Here is a 25,385-nt window from a genome sequence, read left to right on the forward strand (position 1 = left end):
AAATTGAGGTCTGAAAATAACTTCTAGATCAATGATCACATTTTTGGCTTTTCATTAAAGCTATGTGATGTTTGAAAAAGTTTTCTCTCTTTTGCACAGTTTGAAATCAGAAGTCCACAAACTCCATTCTGGGTTAGTTACAATGTTTCCCCGAAAATAAGACCTAGCCAGACCAGTAGCTCTAATGCGTCTTTTGGAGCAAAAAGACGCATTTTATAGTCAAATAAGACTGGGTCTTATATAATATAGTATAACACTGGGTCTTATATTAATTTTTGCTCCAAAAAGTGCATTAGAACTGATGGTCCGGCTAGGTCTTATTTCAGGGAAACAGGGTAGGATACTGTGACAGGTAGGATATTTCAGTAACCTAACTGAATGTTATATTTGATTCATGGTAATAGTCAATTAGAGTTCCCAGATAGAGGCCACTCATTCTGAGTAAATCAGACAGAAAGTCCCCCTCTTTGTGATAACAGTCAGCTTATTGACATCAGCTCCCTCTGTATGAGAGTGTGTGTGTGTGTGTGTGTGTGTGTGTGTGTGTGTACACATAACTCATTCTTTGGAATTCTCCCATGGAAAAGCAAAGGAAGGAAGCTGAGGGGAGGATGGGGCTATTGCATCCTGTGCTCTTTACAGGGGTGTGGCCAAAACTGCCTCAGCCAAAGGGACACTAGTATGTTTTTTCACTTAGGATGCCTGAGCAATGATAAGTCTTGATGAAAGGCAGGAGTGGCCCTCAGTGTTGTTCTTAGCTCACTGTTGTTCTTAGTGTTGAGTCTCCCGGTAGAGACCTGCTCGAACCCCACTTAGTAGTCCATCTCTAGAACTCTGGGGGAAGAGAAGACAAGCAGGAGCATCAGTGACGGGGTCCTGCAGAGCTCTCAAAGCCACGTTAGGAGTCCAGACCCACCTTGCCTTCAATTCTGGCCACTCCTCTGAATGAACTTGCCATGCGAATAAGCCAGGTACATGACTGCAAGGAGACTGAACCGTGTTTCTTCATGCTGCTTCCTAAACCTGATTTGAAATGATGGAGTCTACCCTGGCAAAGGCAGAGAGGAGCTCTTTGGGATTGTATGAGGTAAGGGTTTAGTAAATTCTGTGAAATGAATTGCCCACGCCCCTGATTTCTGTATCCAACTCTTTGGGATTTACCGTTCTCTCAGCCTTTCTCTTCGGAAAGTCCTTAAGTGTGGTCCACTCCCAGGTTGGTTAGGGACAGTCCATTTAGGAACTCTGCAGTGCATTTATCACGTTTAGTCACTTGACGACACAACATAGGAGATCAGTGCTGGGATTGAAGCTGGTAAAGCTTGTATGTACAAATAAACATGCAGTCTCCTCATTGTGGGTTCCTGGAGTCCCGCTCGTTTTAAATGAGTTATTTTACTGTGATGTTAAGCACAGCTTCTACAAGAATGCTTTTGAAAATAGCGTTATTTTTTAGGGGGGCGGAGAGGTGGTAGAGGAGGGTAAATGGGATCAAATATATGAAAATGGCATTTGATTGAGTCTAAATAGATTTTATCACAGGTTATCTACTTCTGGTATAATAATGTTTTTCATGGATTGTACTCTTCTCTCAGGGAATGAAATGTTAAAAGAGGATTAGTTGTAATGTAACATTTATGTGGACAGGTATTCATAGATATTCACATTCTAGAGACAGTTAATTCAACAACGATCTTATCACAAACTTTAACTGGAGAATAAAAACATGGTTTTTAAAAAAGATATCCTTGTGGTCACCGTGGCAAACGGGACCTGTTTTCTGTAGTCCTTCTAAACCTGGTTTAATTAATTGTTTAAAGACTGGACTGAATACATGGTAAAATTTCATTTTTATTCTAATCCTTTACAAATTAGTTTTTCAAATGAAAATTTTTATTTATGTATTTATTTATTTTAGCTATAAAATACCAATCAAGGTGGTTGGGGATATTATTTTTTTTGTTGTCATATAGGATGCAACTAACATTTAATGCCTGACAGCCAAGGGTGCCAAAGTTTCTATAATGCATTGAATAGACTCTCCCAAAGAATTATCTGCTAGAATGCCATAGCACCTCGTTGAGAAACATTGATAAATGCTCAGTTTAATGAAAAATGAGTTGATGATTTAGTAAAGATTCGGGTAAGTAAAGGTTCAGTTTTAGTAAAGATTTTAGCAAAGATTCAGTCTAATCTTTGGGAAGGTTATTCATCTTCTGATTAAGCTGTTTTGGGGAGGGACCCATAAGGAAGCAGCCACTTCTGCAAAATTATTCTTTAGGATCAGTAACAATGAATGTTCCAGAAAGGTTGCTCCCACATACTTCTAACACATATTTTTAGACCCAGTTAGATTAGACTGCCACAAAGTTAGCTTTATAGTTCCTGATCCTTATTGTATAAGCTCATTAAGATCAAAGGAATAATTTACCCCTAACCAAAGGATGCTTTTGTGCTAAACATTATATTTTATAATGGTTGTGCATTTCTCAGAATCTTCAGCTGCCATGTGTGATGTAAAAATAACATCCTGAAGGATCTGGAAGTTGCTTTTAAACTTCACTTAGTACTGAAAGGGATTATCTTTGAGTGAGAGCTTAGTGTATGCATGGTATTTTAAAAAAAAAGAATTAGAGGAAAGGCAGGAGGATATATAATCAAAACATTGTCATTCCTGGCAACTTTTTACACACATAGTGCTGAGACAGAGATTCCTAAGTTGAACACTGTATTCAAAGTCCCAGTTTTATTGTACAGGGAGATGAGGACACCTCTGCCTGATTCTTTATGAAGTCAGGCTTAAAGCTCATTGACAGAATTTTAAGCTTTGAATGACCTTCCATCCAATAACTGGGCATCATTGAGATACTCTGTGTGAGAGATTTGCTCATGTGTAATGGCATAGCAAACTGTCATTGTATATACGGCCTGCACTTTTGTTGTCTGGTCATTTGACATCTGTTGCTTAAGAAAGCAGAGTCTCCAAAAACATATAAATCAGCATATATTTGTTTTATTTTATGTATAGTTATGAGAAATTAGAATAAAATAAATTTATTTAAAAGAAATTTGAAAGGTAAAAGTTAACAAAACGAAGTTGAGAAATTGTGCTTTTGAGTATTAAAAAACAACAGCATAGGTCCCTTTGAAAGAAGGATGAAATGGATTGACAAATTTAAAAAACCTACATGATTACCTCCTAATATATGTGTTCTGTGTCGTATGTTCCTCACAGCTTTGTGAGCTAGGTGCTATTATCATTTTATAGAGTAAAGAAATGGAGTCTATGCAGTTTTAAGACTTGCCCAAGGTCATAAATCCTGTAAATGGGAGAAATGGAGTTTAAACTCAGGTGTGCTGTCTCTCGAAGTTCTGGAATCTTACTGTCACCCAGCAGCCACAGCCTGGCGTTGTCATTAAGTGGTGTCTTACTTTCATAGCACCTTTAATAAATGATATGTACCAAAAACGAAAAGCATGTTTCTGTTGGTGAATAGAAGGTCCATGTGGAGTGAATACCGGTGATATACTAAATACAGAGTGTTTTATTGAGTTACTAAGTGATGGAGAATCAGAGCATTACATTTTGACTGATGAAGGTTGAGTGTGGGAAAGTTGGACTTTCAGGAGTTGTTGGAATAAAGAGAGGGAGGGGAAGAGCATGGTGGACTTAGGGAATGAAATTACAGGATGGTGGTTTGATTGGAGAAAGCTTAGAAGTAGATGAGTCACCTCACAGGGTCATTGGACTGGAAAGTCTGGAATTGGTGCAAAGCCTTTTGCATAAGGGTGGATATTTATAGCTGCTGCAGCTCTGTCTGCACAGAAAAAATGGAGACGAGAGGAGGGTCATGTTTGGGTTACCCTCCGACATTCGCTGCTGGGCCTGAGCATGAAGCGTTGTGAGCCAGCCTCTCTTGTCCTTGTGCTACAGTCTACTCTGCAGGCAACAGCCAGAATGATTTTTTTTTTTTTTTAAATGCAGATCATGCCACTTTTCTACTTTAAATTCTTCAGTGCCTTTCCGTTATTTTCAGAGTGGTATACAAAGAATTTGCTTTTATAGTCTATATAGGAAGACATTTGGTTGCAGAAAAAATGAATCTTAATTTAGAAATGTTCTGAAAGTCTTCGTCAGGAAAGAACTCATTTAAGATGTTTCAAAGATCTTTACCTGAAACCTGTCATGCGATCTTAGATAAGCCAATTCTTCATTTTGTACATTGGTGTGACCAACTGTAAGATATAAACAAAGTTGAATGTCAACTCAGCACAGCAGTGTGATTGAATTAAGTTAATGAGACAGTCTTATTATCAAGACTGAGAGTTTAAATAAAGTGCTTTTGTTAAATTAGTCTAATAAAGTTTTCCATGGAATTTGCAATACTGTCCTTGTATTTCTCTATTCTGAACAAGATAGAGATCTCTTTATAAGTGCTTTATGCCTTGCTAGGTGAGAATTTTATTTCTCTTTTGTATATTTTAAAAATATAATACTAATATTCAGTTAATGTCATGTAATCAAAAGAAGATATCAAGATATCTTTCATTCAGCTCTTGGGACTGCAAACCAGACTGACAAAATACAGATTAACAGGAGCAAAGGCATACAAATTTCATTAGATGTTAAAATTTTAATTTTAATGTGCATGGAAGCCTTTGTGGAAATGAAATGAAGGCCCAAAGAAGTGCTTAGACTCAGGGGCATATATACCATTTAACAAAGGGCAATAAATTATGGAGAAGTAACTAGACACAGGAAGACAACTTTGGCTTCTAGGTGCAGTTAATTGTGGAAAAGTAAATATATGAGGGAAGGGAATGGAAGATAAGGGTTGTGCAGTAAGGTTTGTTTATACACACTGAAATTGGTTCTTTCTCCATTGTTGAGTGGTCTTCTGTGATTAAGAGTCACCTTTCTTTTCCTGATATGGGAGAGGGAGATACCTTTACAAACGGAAATTTATGTCTTGCTTTTAGACATAAAGCAGGAGGGCAGAGAGCTAATCGCTTTCAGCTCCAAGTGGCAAGTTTTGGCATGGCTTACTCTGATCCCTTTCAATATCAAGGCTGGAATGGAGCAAGAGGGTGGGGAAAGATGAGGTCAGAGCTGTAATTTTTTTTTTTTTTCTGAGGAGGAGAAAAAGGTTGCCAGATACTACAGGGCACTATTAGCCTTCATAAAGACTTTGAATTTTACTGAGAAAGACACAGGGATTCACTGAACAGAGGTGAGACATGTTTCAGTATGTAAATACTACCTGTGCTTAAAATGAATTGTTTTATAAACCATATCTGAACTGCTCCTTAACGTCTAGTATTCTAGGCCATAACTGAAACTCTTGGGAGGTATTTGCTGAAATGAATCCAAGTGTTTCTTCTCACTGGTCTGTTGATGGTTTCCTCCCTCGTCAAAATGAGTGTTTAATTGAATAGTTTAGAATCAGGTGTTTTACACAGGAAGTTGGTTAGCAGAGTCTTCTGCTTCTGCCCAGCGTGTCTGGAGGTATGAATGTTCAGGGTGAGGTTAGGACTTAGCTGTAAGTTATGTCACTCAGCATGGAAATAGTGAAACATTTAGCGTTCTTCAGATTGGGCCCCACCGCCCCTGGTGGGGCCCCCTGTAGAAGAAACAACAGTGAAGCATCTCATACATGGTGGTGTGTAGCACTGAATAAACATGTGCTCCCCACTCCGTTCCTCTCTGCCAGTACTCCCTTCCAGGGCAGCGAGGTGTGTGCCTTTCAGGGCACAAATATCCCCAAGGCCAGACCTTGCTGACATGTCATCACCTCTTCTCAGCCTCTGTTGCTTTTCCTGTCATGGGTGTCGGTGTCTTTCTCCCATCTGCAGCATATTATAATCAGCAATTTTTGTTCTGGTATCTGTAAGAAAATTGCCATTCAAGTGGCTCCAAAGCGATAATCGCCCATGGATAGTCGCCTGTGGGTTCTCAGCCAGTGGCATGGTGTCATTATGGTACTCCCCAAGCATGTCTGACACTCACACACTTTCTTCCATCCAGAGAGGTCTTCAGTGTAAGGAATTGGGCATCTAGAGAGATTGGATTGAAAACTAACACCAAGTTTGCAAACTCATCTGGAAATTTGTTCATGAATTCTCACAGCACTTAATAAGATTGATGCTCTGTTTGGTACAATCACTGGGAAGGACTCAACCCTTCCCTGCAATGTAGTTCTGATCCCAATGCCATTGTCAGACTTCTCCTCTCATACTGAAGTGGGATTGCATGACTTGCCTACTACATGCTCATGAATTTGAAAAGTTTTAGCAATCAAACAGTTTCTGTGAAGGTGTGTACTTTGCCCAGGTCTAGAATGATCACTGTGATTCCAATTGTAGCTTAGTATTGCTCTCCAAATCCCAAATCTCAGAAAGGCATCTCATTTCCTAGGTAACCAGAATAAAACCAGGCCCCTTTATGTTCCAATCTCAGGACATAATATATTCAATTTGTATACAAAAGGTAATTTAAAATCCATTTAGATGTTTATGCTATTTTTTTTGAGAAAATGTAGGGAGGGATTACTTTAAAGCAAAAGAAAATTTGTAAGCATCAGTTTTCATCTCTCTGGCATAATCTGTCATATGGCATATTTCTCATCTTTTCTCAGCTCCCCTGGGTTGATTGATAGAAAAGTGAGGGCTTTGGATACTTTTTTTTTTTTTTGGTTCCTGTTTTATCTCCAGTACTGTATGGAGGTTTTGGAAAAACTAATATAGACATAGAAACATTTCCAAATCCAAATTATGTTTGGATATGTTTGATGTGTCTGGTCATATCTCCTATGTTTTCTTATTATCTTAAAAGCTTATTGATAAGACATTTTCTGGAATCCAAAGATCATGTCCAGGAAAAATTAATTTTTTAGAGATAATTTTCACATTTATCTCGGTATATAAAATATTATAGGGAAGGAAGAGTTTGAAAAAATTTAGATTTTATGCTTACATTATTTTAGCTTTTTGTAGCATTTTTAAAAAGAATTCACTTAGTTTTTTTTTTCTGTTTTTAATTACTCTTTACAATCACACTGGAGGCTAATATAATTAATCCCCCTTTTGCAAAGAACACAAGGATTATGTCCTGTTGCCTGGGGTCCAGGCAACAACAGGAACTTTCACCACTGAATTCAGCTCTACCTATGGCCACTTGTTTGTTGCTTCTGATGAGCATTTATGGAAACCAACACCGCCCCCTCAACCCCTGCAAAAGAAACCACCTGGGAATGGTGAAGCAAAGAAATGGATGGGACACCTAATGACTGGCTTAAATGTGTAGATCTCCCAAAGGATGCTTTCGTATGCATCTCCCAAAGACACTTCAGATTTGATAGACTAGAGCCATATTAATTACACACAATCACAGGAAGCACTAATCATACCTCCTCGGTTCTCCTTTAACACTTTCTGAGGTATGCACGCCTCTGCCATGGCACATTTTACGTTGCACTGTACCTTCTGTGCCAGTCTCCTCCCACTGCACTGTCAACGTCTCATGGCAGGAAATGGGTCGTTCTTGATCTTCATAGTAGGCAGAGCTTCAAAGATTGCTTGATTTCCCCAGAAGTAACTCTGGAACACAATTTGTTTATGTGTGGTGTTTGTAGTATCTGTATCAGATTCACCTGGTTGGGGTGTTTGCTAAAATTCAGATTCCTGACTCAAACCTGCTGAATCAAAATCTCTGGAAGAGCAGAACAGGAATCAGCATTTTGAAGACGCTCCCAGGATATTTACTGTGAACAATGGAGTTGGACAGTCATTGTCCTGGAGGATCAATTCGCTAAAGGGGAAGGTAGCCAATGGTGATGTGTGACCTACTGAATGTGCAGATGGTAGTAAATATGCTTATATGTAAATTGAACACCCCAAAGTGTTCCTTCTAAAAATCATGTGTTTTCATTTAGGAAATGGGGCCTGTTTCTCACCTAATTAACCAGATCTGAGAAAATTCTCTGAACCACTAACTCTGTAATAGAAAAGAGTTAATTGTATGTGATCTAATCTTACATCTCTTCTCCTTTGTTTCTTGTGTCCAAGCACTTTATTTGTTTCTCCCTTGGGGAATCAGACTTAACAAAAGTAATTCTAGTATTAGTAGCAAAATTAATTGGAATAGCCCTAACAAGTAATTTTTGAAAACACCAAATGAAATCATTTTGGAATAATATCATGGATTGCTAAAACAATGCAAGAGTAAAGATTTTCAAAAGTTTTCTTGATCAGATTCTCACGCTATTCACAAACAGATAGGTATAAAAATTATATTAAAATGATTTCAGGGCTTTTTTGGTGTGTGCTTTGTTTTTCTATTTAGAGGAAAGGTACTGCTAGCTAGACTTGTAAGAGAACAAAGAAGATATGTGAGACATGAATGCACAAGCTTTATATAAACCCCACCAAACAAAACTATATTTAGAGAAAGTATTTAGGTACATGAATAAAACACCTCCAATGTTTCTTTTTGTAATTATATTCTAGCTAGAAAGTTACCTAAGTATCTAGAATATACACTCCTGTAATATAGACTCTATTGTAACTGGAAGGGAAATAAGAATGGCAATGGGGTAATGGGAGCAAGGAAGGTAATGGTCAAAGAACAAAAGCAGAAGTAAAACCAAGAAAATGTGCCGCATGGAACTTGATACGTTTTTAGGTTGAGAGGAAGAAGCTAAAGATCAAGGTGAGATGGTGACTGATGGAGGGGACTGGATAGAGGGGACTGAAAGAGAGGACTGGATCAAGGGCACCACCATAATGGGGGTAGAACCTGGGCAAGAAGGCAAGAAGTTGGTATGGATCCAGAAGAGATGGAGAAACCGAGGAGATGAGGCCTTCCATGTTTAGGTGGTGTTCTGCTCCAAGAAAGAGGGTGGAAATTCGATAAGGGACATGAGGATAGTGCAACAGCATTGAACAGCTGTTAAGAGAAATAGAGAAGAGAAATGATCAAATATAAATGGAATAATTGGTAATTGGTTTTAAAGACTGATGATATTTCTTTGGTCTATCAGAACCATTATTCAGTTAAAGGACGAAATAGATGTATAATTACATCTCCATTATATTTGTAGGGGACTTGAAACCCTTTCTTTGGTCTGCCATTTTATACTCAGTTTATTTATTTATGTTTTTATTTGAAGTAGAGACATTTTTAAAAGTTTGAATTAACGAATATGGATGTTAAATGAAGGTAAAGGAAAAACAACTCATACAACCTGGGAAAAAAATATTCTGTCCTCAAATACCTAAGAAAAATGGATCTAAGGAGAGAAATGCTGTCACCAAAAGGATGCCCAGGTTACACTAAAATTGACTGCAACCTAAATGAAGGTGTTAACCTACTTAAAGAAAAAGGTTTTAATCTGAAGGACCAATTAAAATTGGTCTTTTTGAAACACAGCAAAGGAATGGGTCACTCTAGGCATTGTTTTGCATGTATGCCCAAGGCTGGCCAGAGCTCTGCTCACTAGCAGCGGTAGGAACAGTAGTAGGGGTGGGGTTGTGACAGTCCTTTCAAAATAATTTGAACTCCGTGCCCCTAAACTGGTTTATTTCTAAGGACTTTGTATTTGCAATTAAGGGTAGCTGCCATTCAGTGGCAAAAGTGCTTGGATCCGTCAGGGATAAAGAATTATCAGAAAGAGCTCGTCAGAAAAAATCTTTCAATCTAGGATAACCAGAATATTAATCAACTTGGGTATCTCCTACATGACAGACACTGTGGTTGGTGGAGAATAAGACCTTCCCCATGAAGGTTTACAGGGTGGTCTCCTGCCGAGGCACTTGGACTTGTTCTATTTTAATCAGAACAGAACCACCAAGCTTCTGCTCATCCTAATTCTGACCCATTTCACATCATATATGGGATGTTTGGGTTCTGTATGAATCTGAACACTCAGATTCAGATTCATACATTTTTGACATTTTACTTCAAGGGGCTAGCCTGTATTTCTTTAAATATAAATTTAACCAGATGGAGTTTTCTACATGCCTTATGAACCAACGAGGGGAATTAAGTTCAAAGGTACATTTTATCCCAACCCACATGAGCTAGTGGGTGAACTGGACACTTAACTCTAGGTCTATGTCTTGGTAAAGTTTCTAGAAAGGATGCATCCATCACTTGTCCTCCCTTATTTCCTACTTCTGAGATCAAGGAAGGATGTTCACATAGTGCAATATTTTTACCTTGAAGTAAATGTGGCTGGTAAACAAAGAGATATTAATGGGCCTTCTTGGAACAAGAGATGCCAATGCTGGTTCTCTGTCAAAATTCTCTTCTAGGGAACATGTTAAGAGTTGTGTCAAGCCTCAGGCATCACTTCTGTCTGGAGCTCACTTCTGAGGAGTAATTCTCCTCATCTGTCTCATTCCATAGCAGATCCTCAGTGGCCCCTCTTCCCAAGGTTATCATGTCAGAAGTGTGTACTTAGTTTGGCTTAACTGATGGCTTGGGGAGAAACAATTTAGTAATACCAGAAATGCAGACCCTCTTACAGGGGGATCACGTTAACAAGTACAATTTTGCTACTGTTAATTTTTATCATCTTGATCCGAGGACTTGCTCCTTAAAAGAAGATTGGATGCGGCTTCATTTTTCCTGACGCCTCCAGAGAAAACTGTCACAACAGTATTTTCAGGAAATGTCCCATGTGCATAGTCACATTTTTCAACATTTTGACTAGCTCCTATGCCTGTGTTGTGTTTCCTAGGGTCCAGTTTTTGGTGCCTTCAAAGGGACCAGTAGCTAATAAAACACATTTACTTGCGAAAACAGGAGAGTTCCTCTCCCCATCCACGCACCTGTGCCAATTAAAATATCTTTTAAAAGGGAAGCAACTACCTTTGTTGTCTAACCTGGAGCAGTGATACAGTTTTGAGGATTCTAGATCAAGACAGGTATGATAAGTCTAAATCACTGAGCGATTTTTAGGATGGTGGGTATATCTGTGATTACTTGTGTTCAGTTGCAAGTAACAGAGACCCAACCACAGGAACTTAATCAAATGGGAATTTGTTTTTGCCTCGGTAGCAAGAAGCCTGGAGGTCATTCAGGACTCCAAAAGTCATCACGGTTGCTTCTAGCTCCTTGCTCTGCTGTCCTTAGCATGTGTTTCTCATCCAAGAAGGAGGGAGGGGGAAGAGCAAAAGGAGTCAGTTCTCTTATTAATCAGAAAAATAATAGCTTTCTGAGAAGTCTCACCCAGAAGACTTCCAATTCCACTGGCCAGAACTAGGCCACATACCACCCTTAGCTACGAGGGACTCTGGAGAGATGAATATTTTTCACTGGGCACATTGCTCTCTTGGACAAAACTGGAGTTGAGTTGGCATGGAAGAAGCTTAATGCATAGGCAGTGAGCCCTGCAGAGTGACATGACATCTTTCAAGTCCAGCTTTAGGTGATTGCCTGAGTGCCTTCTAAATATCAGCACTATGGTTATAGTCCTGTGATAGGATGGAGTAGTGTCCTTGCATTGTGTGTCTGGGAGTGGCGCTGATGAGTGGGGTATGACTTTCCACTCCTGTACAGAACAGTGGCTGTTTTCTTGGCCTTTCCCAGAAAGAATTTTTGACTTATAATGGACTGAATGCAAACGGAGTGAAAGGATCATTCCTCCCAACGTTCTTTGGCTTATCAGTTTGATCGACCCCAAGAACAACCCCAGACAGAAATCCCTCAGAGCTGGATTATCCGACCTCTCACTTTGCCCCACTTTCTGTTTCTTTTACGCTCAAAAGAGGAGAGGATTTTCTTCTCAGGATTATTCCCTTGGGCTTAGGATGTTTTCTCTAGCTTTTCTTTTGTTAGTGTGGTTCTTGCTTCACCCTGTCTGGTTTATTCCAGTTCACAGTTAAATTGTATCCCTAATTTTTCCTCCTGGGGGAACAACTGAGGTACATATCACTTTAAGAGCCAGTGTCACCCTACACATTCTTATGTACCTAATAAAACTTTGAATGGTCATTTTTCATGTTTTTAGTTTCATTTCCTATTCTAGGGCTCTGAGACAGAGCTTCAAACTAGTTAGATGTGAGCAAATTACATAGACTTTGACTCCCTTCAACCTCAGGGTAGGGGGGAGAGCCTGGGCAGCCAGAGCAGCCTCCCTGTCATCAGAAATTGTAAGCGTCTCTTCCATTTACCCCAGTGTACCTGTAAACATTACCATTTTCTATATGGCATGAGGTCAGAAAGCTTGGAAAATGGTGCTTTCGGACCTGTTCTTTGGATCTGTCATGTCTATCCTTCGCTTCATCCAGACAAAAGTCTAAATCTGTTTCTTTCCTTTTCTCGTATTGGTTCGAGGTCTACTGCCTTTGGCGTTTGTAAAGATTTTCCTAGCAGACCTGATGACTTCGTTGGTGTCTCCTGGACATTGTTCATGGCAAAGCTGAGCCTTGACTCAGTTTCCTAGCTTTATGTCCCCTTTGTTTTTTCATCCCATCTTCTCCCAGCTTTGCTATTCCTTTCCTTTTCATAAAGGATTTTATAGATGGGAGTTCAACCCCTTTCTTCTATATTAGCTCATCACTGAAGCTGCAGCAATTTTATTATCCTTTGTTCTTTGTAGTTTTGTCTTGTGGCAACATTAACCAACCTAGCGAAGCCCAGAGATGACAACTTCTTTCCACCCCATACCCTACCCTCCTCCCCAGTTCTCCCATATAAATGCAAGTACAGAAATTCAGGATAATTATCTGCTGGGAGGTTGTCATTAATAACAGTGTTCATTAATATTTCCTCTTTATCTTTTTTACATTTATCTTAGAGCTTGTATTAGTCTTTGAGCGAAGGAAGGACAAAGAGGTTATAATTAAGCTGAAAAGTGTTTCTTTGGTTTTTTTTTTTCAGATGAGAACTCTCCAGCCAACTTCTGGGATTCTAAAAACAGGGGTGTGACTGGAACACAAAAAGGGCAAATTGTATGGAGAATTGAGCCTGGGCCCTATTTCATGGAACGTAAGTAGCTAAGTGTGAAACATGAGTTTGTTATTGAACACTGTATAAATATGCAGAAATCTACGGAGTCTTCTCTGAATGTTATTTTAAAAGTTTTTTGCTCTCATTTGCGTATTTATGTCATGTAGGCCCAAACTGGAAAAACAAAAAAAGTTATAGAAAATGCTCATTAGAGAATGTTCATGTATTTTTTACAAAGTACATGTGTGTATGTGTGTGTGTATATACATGTGTATACATACGTATATTACGTATACCTTATGAATGTATGTTACATACATTATGTATGGTTATTTTAATACTTTACACATTTTTACATACTCTTGTATCTACATTTGTAGTTAATATTTAATTATTTTAGGAAGCAGAAAGAATAATTCAAGATTTAAGAATTTAACTTAATTTAAAAATGTTATTTGCTAACTTTGCTGTTACTTTTCCCATTGGCAGAATAACATTTGCATTTGGGTCCTGGCCTTTTCAAGTGTAAATAAGGTAGTCTGGGGCTGCCATACAGGTTGATTTACTAGGAATTGGAAATTGGCCACAGATAATTCAACCCTTACCCATTTTATCTGATGTTATATTTATTTGTAAATACAAATTTTTTATATATAGTACATGTTTCACAGAAATATCTCATCCTTTTTTATTTTGGATAAAGGAGAGTATTTATATTTGCCACTAACATTATTGAGAACATAGTAAATACATTCTTGTGGGGAGTAGTTAGAAGCATGAATAAATAAATGATTTACTGGTTGGTCCTGGTTAACGTTTCTCCCTTTACAGAATTTTTCTTTAATGTAGAAAGAAGTGGGCTCTTTAAAAATTTTCTGAGTGGTTTAGCTCTGTGTAAGAATTATGTTTTCTATCTGTAGCAGATTTAATATAAAGGAATATGTGGATACTAGTACAAGGATGGGGCTTATTAAACCTTGAACTATAAAATAAGGTTTGATTAAATAGAAACCCGCTGTAAGCATTTCTTTATTGAAGGATATACAACTTCTATAATATAAAAGCTATTTTAAAAGATTAACATCTATTACTTTGAATTGCCATTAAAGGCATCAGATCATTTCTTCCACATTTTTACTGGTAGGTCAGCATTCTAGAGCTTTCTCTAATCCTGTTTTTGCACCCTAAGGAATGTCTTCTTTTCATAGTTTAATTTCTGGCTAGATTCTCTCTGTAAACCTTAAATGGAATGTAATTTTTAAGGGAAAATCCTCATGATATGTCAATAACTAAGGGGGGAAAACAGACACATACAGCGCAATCCCAACTAACATTATAGCATACAGGGAAAAGTCTGGAAGGCTATTTGCCAAAATGTGAACAAGGGTTGTTTCTGGGAGGCGACAAACATCTTACGGGTGATTTGTTTTTCTTGCCTATTTCTACTCTTCTTTCCTTTCCAACATTGGCCCAGCTGGCATTACTATCTAAGTAATGAGAAAAATAAATGATAAAAGAATGTGGGGAAAAAATGGAATAGGAAATAGCTGTGTTTACTCTCAGTGTGATTCCTCCTTTGAAAGGATCCCAGGGTTTAAGAGGCTGATGTAGCTGAGAAATATTGCCAGCTGAACTTGAGGAAAAAAAATAAAACAACTGTCCATTTTTTTTCTCCAGAATGCTCAGGACTGCTAGGAATGACTGCCTCCTGATGGAGTGTGCAGGTTCATATTACGGGGCTCATGTGAACACCTGAGAAGAAGTCAGTAATTATGCTGCCATAATTTGGAACATTATATGTAGGGGGAAGAAAAAACCATTTACAGAGTATCTCGTTTTCCATGATTGATGTTCTTTCTCCTCTCAAAAGTGTTAGAGGTTCATAAAGTCCTGGCTGATAGGGTTTAGTAACGATCTCTGTCTCAACAAATGTGTTTCCTTACCCCTCACTCTAGTAGTTAATAGAAATGGGCGTGACATTGAAGCTAGGAATTGGAAATGAAGAAGAGATTAGGGTTTCTTTTTCTTTTCTCCTCTAATTTAGCATTCTCACCTTAATTCTTCCTCCACAAAATTGGGGAAATTGTGTTGCATCATTGTAACACTGGAAATATTTGGTAATGTATTTTTTAAGGACTGAGAAAATTTGTGTAAGTTAATGTCCTGGACAGCGGATACAAATTACAGGAAGATTTGGCTTTACAGTAAGTTTATGTTCATTAATCAGAATAAGGCCTCCACAATACACATTTCTATCCTTTCAATATCCATTCAATGTAAAAATCTCAGGTGGTATTTATATCAGTGCTTAGAAGTATAGTCCATGTTTTTTAGACATAATTCTTTTTACCCCATGTCTGTCTAGAGCAGATCTAAGGGGAATTCACAGCATAATGAAATTTGGCTTGAATCTCTGAACTCATGGTGTGAAATTTGAAAAAAATCACTGAAGGGTGGCTCGGGGTATGTTAGATAGCTTCTATATTTAGGAAGCTATCAGATCTTCAGTATTTTTGGTGCTTATGTCCACAAAATCTGCTTTGCATAATTCAGGATAAGTTTATTTTATAGTTTCAGGGATTCTAATTTGTCACCGGGGTTGGAGATTTTTGTTATAGCAAGGAATAAAATAACACCCAAAATGGGCCAGCTAGGAAAGTTGGCCTGGCTATCAGTATTCTACAAATAAAAACCAGTCACTTTTTTTGTCTCATAGTCTGTTACCTAGCTGACAATGAACCTTGGAAAAGAGGACATAGCATCCTAACTTGAAAGAGAGTTCAGGAAAGATGTCTTATAAAAATGCACTCCTCCTTATTGAAAAATGAGCTGCTTACTCACTAACCACTGATTCGATCTTTGAGGTACGGCTGCGGGCAGATTCACAGACTGCTGGTCTCCAGCCTTTAAAGTGTGACACTAATGAGCTCATTCCCGCAGAATTCAATACTCATGCTCATCACTGAGCTTGTTCTGCTTTGACAGGCTCTCTGCATGCTGCTTAGCTTTGTTCTTGCAGATTATATGCTATTGGTGTTGGAAGAAAGCAAGTGGGAGAGTATAATTTGCGCAGAGGTACACATCTATTGCTATTTCAATAATAATCAAAAACGCTTGTTAGTGTTCAGGACAATCACCTATGGAGAATTATTAGGGAAGAGAAGTGATAGTGAGGCTCGAATTCCTGCAGAGGTCATCGTGCAGGCCCTCAAACTCCTGTGCTCATTCCTGCTTCCCTGCTTTTGCCACTCCTGGCTCCTAATCCTTTCTACCCCCATTTTCTCATCTGTAGGTGTGAGTCCTGACCTGTTTGTTCTGTGACCCTTTCTGACTCTGCCGTGTCCTCACTAATCTTCTCCGTGGTCTCCACAGTCTTCTATCCAGCAATCTTTCTTTTCAGTGTTTGTCTCCTGTATTTTGTCAAGCCTGTGGTTGTCATCTCAATGGCTACACTATAAGTCACTTGCTAGACCAGAAACCATTCTTAGATTCCCTTGCACCGTCTGGCATAGTGCTGAGCATGTGTTGTGGTGGGCATATGGTAGAAATCTTTTGCTTGACAATGCTAACTGAATTTTGAATCACTGCTGAGTGATTAATGTACATAATGGAAAGATTCACTATATGACCTCGTGACAGACATGTTTTTAGTATTTAATCATTGTTAGGAAAGTGTAATAATATAAATCCCTAAAAGGGGATTTTTCTTTAATCATTATATGTCTCTGTTAAAATAAGTGAACTAAATACTCTGTAGGCAGTCATTTGGCAGTCAGGAGAGTCAGCGGAAGATTAACTTCCTTGGGAAAATACATCTAGTGTCCCCACTTTAATAATGCAGATGACTCAGTTGATAGAGGCGAGGACTCCTGTAGGCTAGGACTCTCCCTGGGACTTGCCTGTCAGCATCATTGCCTATATTGATTGACACCTTGGAAAAAAGGCATTTTGCATTGACATAGATGCTTTGTATATAGAGAGAATCCAGTGTCTGTGTGTTTTATCTTTGACACATTCTGGCTTCATGGTCTTTGAAATTGTAGTTACTTTCCAGAATCGATAATTGGCATTTACATTGCTTTTTATCAAGTTCAAATGATATATATATATAGTGTGAAAATATACACATACCTGTAGAGATATATGTATACATGTATATATATATATGATATATATATCATATATATATGATATATATATATGATATATATATATATATATATATATATATATATATATATATGATATATATATACTGGGGGTGCCAGAAAATGTATACAAGTGGACACTTGGATCAGTGTTGCTTAAGCAGTAGTTTGCTGTAATCAGAAGTGTCTGGACGCTGGTGGTTACCACTTTGAGCACCTCTTGTAATTGCAGAAGTCAAACAGGACTTGTATTCATCTTTTGTTATCAGTATATATTCCAATCACATTGGTATGTATTACAATTTTAATAGTTTTTCCTTTCTTAAATAGTTTTTTACTTTCCTTTCTTTTTCCCTATACGTTCTTTTGGCACCCTCTGTGTGTGTGTGTGTGTGTGTGTGTGTGTGTGTGTGTGTACATCTCCACATATATCTCTATCTCCTATCTATCTATCTATCTATCTATCTATCTATCTATCTATCTATCATGCAGCCACATACTGGTATATATATATATACCAGTGGTTCCTAAATTTGATCCCTGCCTAGTGGCTGCATTTAAGTCACTTAGACATTTAAAATAATACAGATAACCAGACTCTATCACTGCACAGTCTACTACAGTAATTTTTTCATACTTGTTAAACTGCTTTTTTTCCTATTTCCATGAACAGCTGCAATCCATCTCTGTTGTAGGGGTTAAGAGTGAAGGCTTTGGAATCAGACAGACTGGGTTTGAGTCCTGACTCTGTCATTTCCTGTTTGTTTGACCTTCCGCAAACTTCAGTACTTCATCTGCAACGCGGAGACAGGAATATCTGTCTCCCAAAGTTGATGTGAGGGCTAAATAACACGAATAGAAACACAGCACGGTGTCTGGGGCATCGTGGGGCACCTCAGTAACTGGTAGCTCGTCTTATTCTGATCTTTACCCTATTTATTTTACGGCACGTTATTTTTGTGCATTATTTTTTTAAATATATTTCGGACGTTCATAGAAAATTCCAGAGAATTAACATAGTAAAATCAAACAGGAAGTGGTCTAATCAATCTGTTGCCTCCAATTGGAAAAGGAGGGATCATTCAAAGAATCATGAGTAGGAGTTGCTGAGAGGTGAGGTGACGAATTTCCTCAGCTGATTCCTTAATGACTTGTTTCAGTGTTTAAATGGCTGTTTTTCTCCAATCTGTTTGCAGCAGAGATAAAGATCTGTTTTAAATACTACCACGGCATCAGTGGAGCCCTGCGAGCCACCACCCCCTGCATCACCGTGAAGAACCCGGCTGTGATGGTGAGTGTCCCTCATTGCAGGCTTCCTCACAAGGTCCCCGGGGCCTCATTTCTATTTTTGCCTGTGCAGCTCTAGCAGGGTTATGGGGAACAATGAAAAAGGAAGCGCAGGACAGCGTGGGCGCCGTTTTAATAAAGGAAATAACTTACAGGCTGGTTTACCTGCATCCATAATACAAATCAGTGGGAAAATATGATTTGATTTATAAGAATTCTGTACGTAGTCAACTCTTCAGGGAAACCACTCATGAAGCAAATCAGTGCATGCCCCTCCATGGAAGGGTTTTGAACTTACCGGTAATATGGGTGATGGGTTGATAGGAAACGGTGGCGTTGCATCTTATGTGAGTTTGATTTACATGAGCTCAGTGGGTAAAAGGAGAGTAACAATGATTTAAATAGTGTGTGATCCTACCTGCCAGTCAACTTAATGAACTTTCACCCCACAGAGAGAGTGCGATGGGGATCCTGAATGTGCTATTCCCGCAGGAGGTCTTAGGCTGGATCCCTCTTGATGCTGAGTTGGGGTGTAGAGCCTAAAAATACCACACATATATTTAGTATAACATGGTCACTCAACAGAGGCCAACCTCTTCTTCACCAGGTGCTCAAATGAAAAAGAGAGATTTAACTTAGTTTTGGAGGATATGGGTTTTGTTGGACTTTTAAAGGAAAGTATGTCCATTTCCAATGTGGTATTTTTTAAGGATTACTTTTCACAATTTTGTGAATTTTCACTCTATCTACTAACTTTAGAATCTAACAGCTTCACAAGCTGCACTCCATTGTACATGGATGGTTGGACTCAGATGGTTTGGGAAGATTTCTTAGAGTGTAAGATAATGTAAATCATTTCAGTTTTTATAAGTCATTAACAAAAATCAGGTTGTGACTTTTATCTCCACTGAGTAGAAGGAAAATATTGACTGCCACAGTATAGAATCTTTATAACATTGTGTATTTACATTTATACATGCATGAATTTTGGGATATAGGCAAGTGGCAAGGTTGACTCTCTGAAATTCAGAAAGTAATCTTTGCAGATGGCATTTGCAATTGTCCAGACCCACCAGTGCTGTAGCAAGCAGTCTTTCTTTCCCTTTCATTTTTCCATTCAAACAAATATTTATTGGGTGCCAGCTAAGTACTATGCTTTGCACCCACCTCTGGAGATGAAATGATAAGCAAAACACACAGTCCTTGATCTCATTGATGTGGTGGGGAAGAGCGACATTGATTAAAGGATAGTTATTTGAGTGATAATCACCGTGAAGGAGAGTGAAATGGGGCTATGAGAGCACATACTATTAGGATTTGTCCTGATCAGGAAGGTCTTAAAAGGCTTCCTTGAAGAAAATGTATTTGCAAGGCAATCTGAAGGATGAGTAGGAGCTTCTTAGGTGAAGAGAGGGAGGGAAGAACATTTTAGGTAGAGGGAACAGTATGTACAAAATGTTCAATATCTTAAGTACTCTGCTCCCATATGAATTATATTTGAGTTTTCATTGTAGTAAACATAGTATAGAATTTAAAAAACCACCCTACATTTACTATATCAGACTTTGATGGTCACAGGAGAATAACAGTTGTTGACTACGAAATCGGCCACGTAACATAGTAAGCACTGGAACATGGTTTAATGAATGTTCTAAAAAGAAAAATTACAAAACTAGAACTGTGGGGCTGTTTTTAATAAAACTTTTGAAAAACTTAACCGTGCGAAATCAGACAATAGCTTCCAAACACGATTTTTCTGGATTCAGATTTTTTTTAGCCTTGAGCAATTTCAGTGATATCACTGAAGGGAGCCAGAGTTTACAGCGTGGTGACCATTGATCTTAATCCACTGATCTTTGCATTGAGATTACTCTGTCAAATCCTGTGGATAGTTTGGAGATAATCAATTTGCTTCAGACAGATTTTAGAGCTTCATTTAAAAGCTTCATTGGTACTGCACTGGCAATCAGAATCGAATATTGTGGTTCAAAGGCTGACTGATGGAATTGGTGACCAATAGACTTCTGACCAAGCTTCAGACTGTTGGGTCTGTATCCCCAATTCAGAGACTGTGCCACAGGACACTTCATTGTGGGGGTGACTGCTGTATTTGTATCACAACATGATGGTCACCAAGGAATACGGCATGCCATTTAGTTATTGAGGCTGATTAATAACATTGATATTCACAAAGCCCATCTAGGATCATTATTCCACGACCAAGTGCAAAGAATAGTCCTAGAAGAAGTAACTGAGAAACTCCCTAGGGAAGGAAATGAGCTGCCATCCTAATTGTATGGTCTCCTTTCTCACAAATCCTCTTGCAGTGAGACAAGGACAAAAAACGTTATGTCTTCTCTGTCATTGGCACTTTGACGTCACCGTCATTCATCTGAGTACCCTGTGATATGTATCTCAAACCCTTGGAACAGGAAATCCTTTGGTTTCAGGGACAGATAAAGGCTACCATCACTCACTACCATGTATTGTTTCAGTACTTCGACAGTGTTGCTTCTGAGTTTTCCCGGAATGGATCTGTGGAGCGAGTTTATTTAAATACCTCTCTCTAAACAGTGAGTGCAGATGTGTTTATTATCACTGATGTCCCTATATCTAGTGGTAACATTTGGTCTTCCCTGGCTTTACTGTCATCAGTGATAAAATTGAATTCTTCGAGTATTATTTCAGATGAGCATTTTGCCACAGTTGTAGTACAAGGACAGTTTATCTGTGAAGTCTGTGAGAATTGTTTCACATTAAGCCTTTTTCCAGACAGTGAATTACATTTTGAAAAGAGAAACCGAGGGCCTTTGATTTTGTTTCTGTAATATCTTATAATATTGTAAATAGGTTTGAAATAAAGACAATGAATCTTTTCAGTCTCTCTTAACTCAGTTATCATGAGCATCCCTTAGTAGGAAGAGATGTCATGTCTTTGGGGGTGGTACAACTCATGAGCAGTATGGCCCATTTGAGGGGATGCCATGGTTTATCAGATGGCTAGTACCCAGGGCAAGGAGGGGTAGGTTGTTGGGTGTCTGCCCAGTGGTAGTCTGTATGACTCACCATTCACCACTCTAGTCTAGCATTGTGTGTGGTGAAAGCAGGATGACATAGTGACAGTGATCAGTTGTCTGGCCAGTTTGCTTTGTCCCTGCTCCAGTTAACCTGGGATGATGAGTCAGAGGGGTGACACACCATATTATAAACCATATGTACTTGTCAAAGTTAAATGTCAAAGGAGTTGGTTTTATGGATGGAATGGAATGAAATGATATCTGGATGGTATCCTAGTATATTGCAAATGACCTGTGAAACAATCGGGAAATAGTTAAGTGTCACACAACATAGTTTGACTAAGTTACAAGAAGTAGAGAAGGAAGTAGAAATTTATATTTCAAAAAAATGTTTTTAATTAAAATTTACTGGGGTGACAATGGTTAATAAAATTATATAGGTATTTCAAAATTTGAATGGAATTTATTTTGAAATTTTTCAACTTTTCTTGGACTAGCGAAAGGTTTTTTTCTTGGTGGCATATGATTTTTAAAGGAGTGTAGGGAGTACCACAAAGATAAGACAGAAGGATTTAATCTAAATTTAGAATTAAAATGTGTTCTATCTCCCAACTATTCAAAATTTATTTTTTCAATTCTGTCTCTTGCAGTATTGTGGACTTTAAAATTATTATGAAATTTACTGGAGTGACATTGGTTAGTAAAATTACATAGGTTTCAAGTGCACAATTCTGTAATACATCATCTGTATAATGCATTGTGTGTTCAGCACCCAGAGGCAGAGGAAGGAAAAAGGGATCAAATGTATGGTAATGGAAGGAGACTTTTCTTTTTTTTTTTAGAGAACCATGAAACTCTTTACTTCTAGTGTGCCATAAATTGAGCACTAATTGTGCATAAATTGCGAGAAAGGCAAAGTCTGCTATGTGATCTATAAATGACTGGTTTCAAGTAAGATAATTTACTCGAAAGCTTTTAGGAAAAGCTTCACAATACAATAATCAGTACAATAGCATTGCAAATTCTTATTATAGCTAACTATAATGGCATGTGCCATGTACCTGTAGCATAATTAAATAGAGCCTGGGTAGGGTGATGGGACATCACATGGTCACTCAGAAATATTTAGCAAGAGAGGATAATTCTACATATACATATATATGGATGAGTATGATATAAATCACCTGTTTAGTTTATTCTGGGTTTTCCTAGCAAATCTGAAGGAATTTGATGTTTAATTTTTAACTTAAGGAATGTTTTAATACAGTAATAGCAATGTCAGTACATTTATTACATAGTAACTATATTCTTATGAAAGAAATAAAAGGAACAAGGCAAGCTGATTCATATCCCAGGGAATTTAGAAGCTCATGTTGACTTCTTTGGGGGTGAAGATTAAGTATGGGCATGATCCTTTCTCTCATCTCCAAGAATCTTCATTTGTGTCTCAGTTCCAAGATTTGTAGCATATGAAAAGGCATATACTAAATACATGTTTGATACAAAAATCACCATTTTTGCAAACGTGTGATTCCTAAAGAAGGTTGAATGGCATCATACTCCTGTGAAACTTCAGATATGTGTTTTTTCTGTGCAGATGGGGGCAGAAGGCATGGAAGGAGGTGCTTCAGGAAGTCAGCATTCTCGGAAACTCGTCAGCTTTACATTGTCAGGTAAGGATGTCTTTAAGTATGATGTCCAGTTTGAAAGTATGCAATTTCAAAGGCAGGAACAGTCACATCTTTCTATAGATTCTCATATGTAAACTATTTATTTATTTATTTGGGGGTAATACTTCTGAAATTCAAGTATATCTCTACCTTGACAATACTAGATTATTGATATTAGCTCATAATATATTTCTCATAACAAGTTTTCAGGTGATAAAAAGACTATAACTATGTATAATTATTAAAAAAAAAAAAGAAGAAGCTGTAAGGTGATATGTGCTAACCCCACTGTCGGACTTTGTTGATTGGTTGGAAACAATTTGTGCTTACCTCATCTGGAGAAAGGAAAATTTTGGAAACTAGGATAAAAAAAAGCCAAGGGATACTCCTCTTTCTGTGGAGGAATACACAGAAAAATTGGAAAATGGATAAGACTTTTGTTGTATTTTTTTTGGCTAGTAAGATATTCTTATCACTTGTTTATTTATCATAAAACTGAAGCACTGCTTTTCAGGTTGTGAGTTGGAACTCTGTGTGGTTTATAAGATTAATTTAGTTCAAACTAGCAATTAAAAAGAAAATAGATAAAAATCTGAGTTTACCACCAAAGGGAAATATTTTTTTGTAGAACATCAATTTATAGAAACTGAAGTTTTTGACACAAAAAATATACACCCCTATGTATGTTTATACTGGGTTTGAATGTAAAATGTATTTTATATGTAGGTCACTGTCAAAAAAGTTTGAAAGCCACTGATTTTTAAAAAATTAATTGGCAGTTATAAAGTCAAGAATACTCTAAGAAAATCAGTATTTGAAATGGACTTCTAAAACAGAAAACTGTAGTACAATATGTACAAAATAAAGTCTAACAGATGTCTGTCACTGTAAGATACTTTGTTTTCATTTTTCCCTTGGTGAAGTGCTGCTGAAATTTAAACTAGATTCACTTTCTTGGCTGCAAAATATGTGAATAGACATTTTCAAGAGTGAGAGTTAGAAGGCTGCACTTGGAAACAGACGTTTCTGTGATGCATAATTATCACATAGGACAAAATTGTGTACAGTAGTTCATTGCTGGCCGATGGCTTCCAAGTATTCATGTCTAGTCTTGCATGTTCCTTCACCTCCAATAGGACCTTACTTACTATGAAAGCTCTTTTTGTTTTCATTCTCTGGTAAATCTCAGAGGTGGTAAACTGGTGGTTTTTGGTTCATATCTGGTCTATAAATATGTTTGGTTGAAACCCTCAAGGTTTAAAAAATACCTCAGTTTTAGAAGGGCACGTAGAAGTTCCACTACCTGTGACACTACCCCCCATCCCCTGTTTCTGTCTGTCTCCTGAAAACATTTGGGTTGGCTCCCGGAGCTTTAGGCCTTCACAGTCCTGAGGGGCTGGTTGCAGCTACAGAAATCCGTCATTTATAGATCGGCAACAATTAGCCAACATTCATGGCTCAGAAAATTTAATTTGACCATACATACCACGGTTTTCTTAGCATTGCCCTATGCTTGCAAGTGATCGATATCATCTTAAATATGACACACGTATTGATTTTGACTCCAGAGGGGTGTTAATCAACTCACTGTGGGAGAATGACCATCTAAAAGGTGAAAAATCCCAGCATTTTTTCCTAAAAAAGTAGGAAATACGCTTTGGGGCACAACCAAATATTTCTTCTTTAAGTAAAACTTCTTCTAATATCCCACCTCAGTACACATGGAGGCTAGCTACAAATCTGTTTATTTCCTACCATATAGTTAGATATTTGCAGATGGTATATAGAAATGGCTAACATTATAGAAGATGAAAGCAATTCTATGATGGTAACTCTAAAAAATGAATCCGGTTGTAGCATACTGACAGTGAATGATAATATTTATCCAAGAGCATTTAAGCCCTGGAATGGCTGACTACAAATGCTCTACTCTTGATTATATACGGATAAGTAGGGACACAAATAATTGAACTGTACAGTGAAACCAAAATTATGTTTTGATTAAAGTCTTAAACCTCTTTTCCAAATAAGACTTTAAACTAGGTTATTTAACATGTCATACCTCTGTGACTTTGAATCCTTCATTGGTCTTTTAGGTGATGTGGGTGTTTATGAGCAATAAAATGTATTAGACAAAGGAGAGAAACAAGAACAAAAACAAGGTGGCTAAAGAGAACTGAATAATCAGACTACAAATAATTGGTAGTTTATTGTGCTTCTTTTTTTAGTTAAAGTTTATTGGGGTGACAGTTGTTAGTAAAGTTACGTAGATTTCAGGTGTACAATTCTGTATCACATCATCTATAAATCCCAT

At 37.8% G+C, this 25,385-nt stretch overlaps 1 protein-coding gene across 7 annotated transcripts in view; it reads left to right on the top strand.

The window, feature by feature from the left end:
* The window catches only part of HECW2 (HECT, C2 and WW domain containing E3 ubiquitin protein ligase 2), a 338,340-nt gene that overhangs the window by 182,912 nt on the left and 130,043 nt on the right, over window positions 1–25,385 (top strand). For 6 of the 7 annotated variants that reach the window (XM_033112086.1, XM_033112085.1, XM_033112082.1 and 3 more), the window contains 3 exons: window positions 12,881–12,988; window positions 18,294–18,388; window positions 22,999–23,074. In XM_033112086.1, the coding sequence (XP_032967977.1) occupies window positions 12,881–12,988; window positions 18,294–18,388; window positions 22,999–23,074 (279 nt within the window). Of the gene's footprint in view, window positions 1–731; window positions 1,088–12,880; window positions 12,989–18,293; window positions 18,389–22,998; window positions 23,075–25,385 lie in introns of those variants that run through there. The other variant, XM_033112088.1, reaches the window with a different exon arrangement.

The sequence above is a fragment of the Rhinolophus ferrumequinum genome, chromosome 8 (genome assembly GCF_004115265.2).
Source record: "Rhinolophus ferrumequinum isolate MPI-CBG mRhiFer1 chromosome 8, mRhiFer1_v1.p, whole genome shotgun sequence".
Classification (NCBI taxonomy): domain Eukaryota; kingdom Metazoa; phylum Chordata; class Mammalia; order Chiroptera; family Rhinolophidae; genus Rhinolophus; species Rhinolophus ferrumequinum.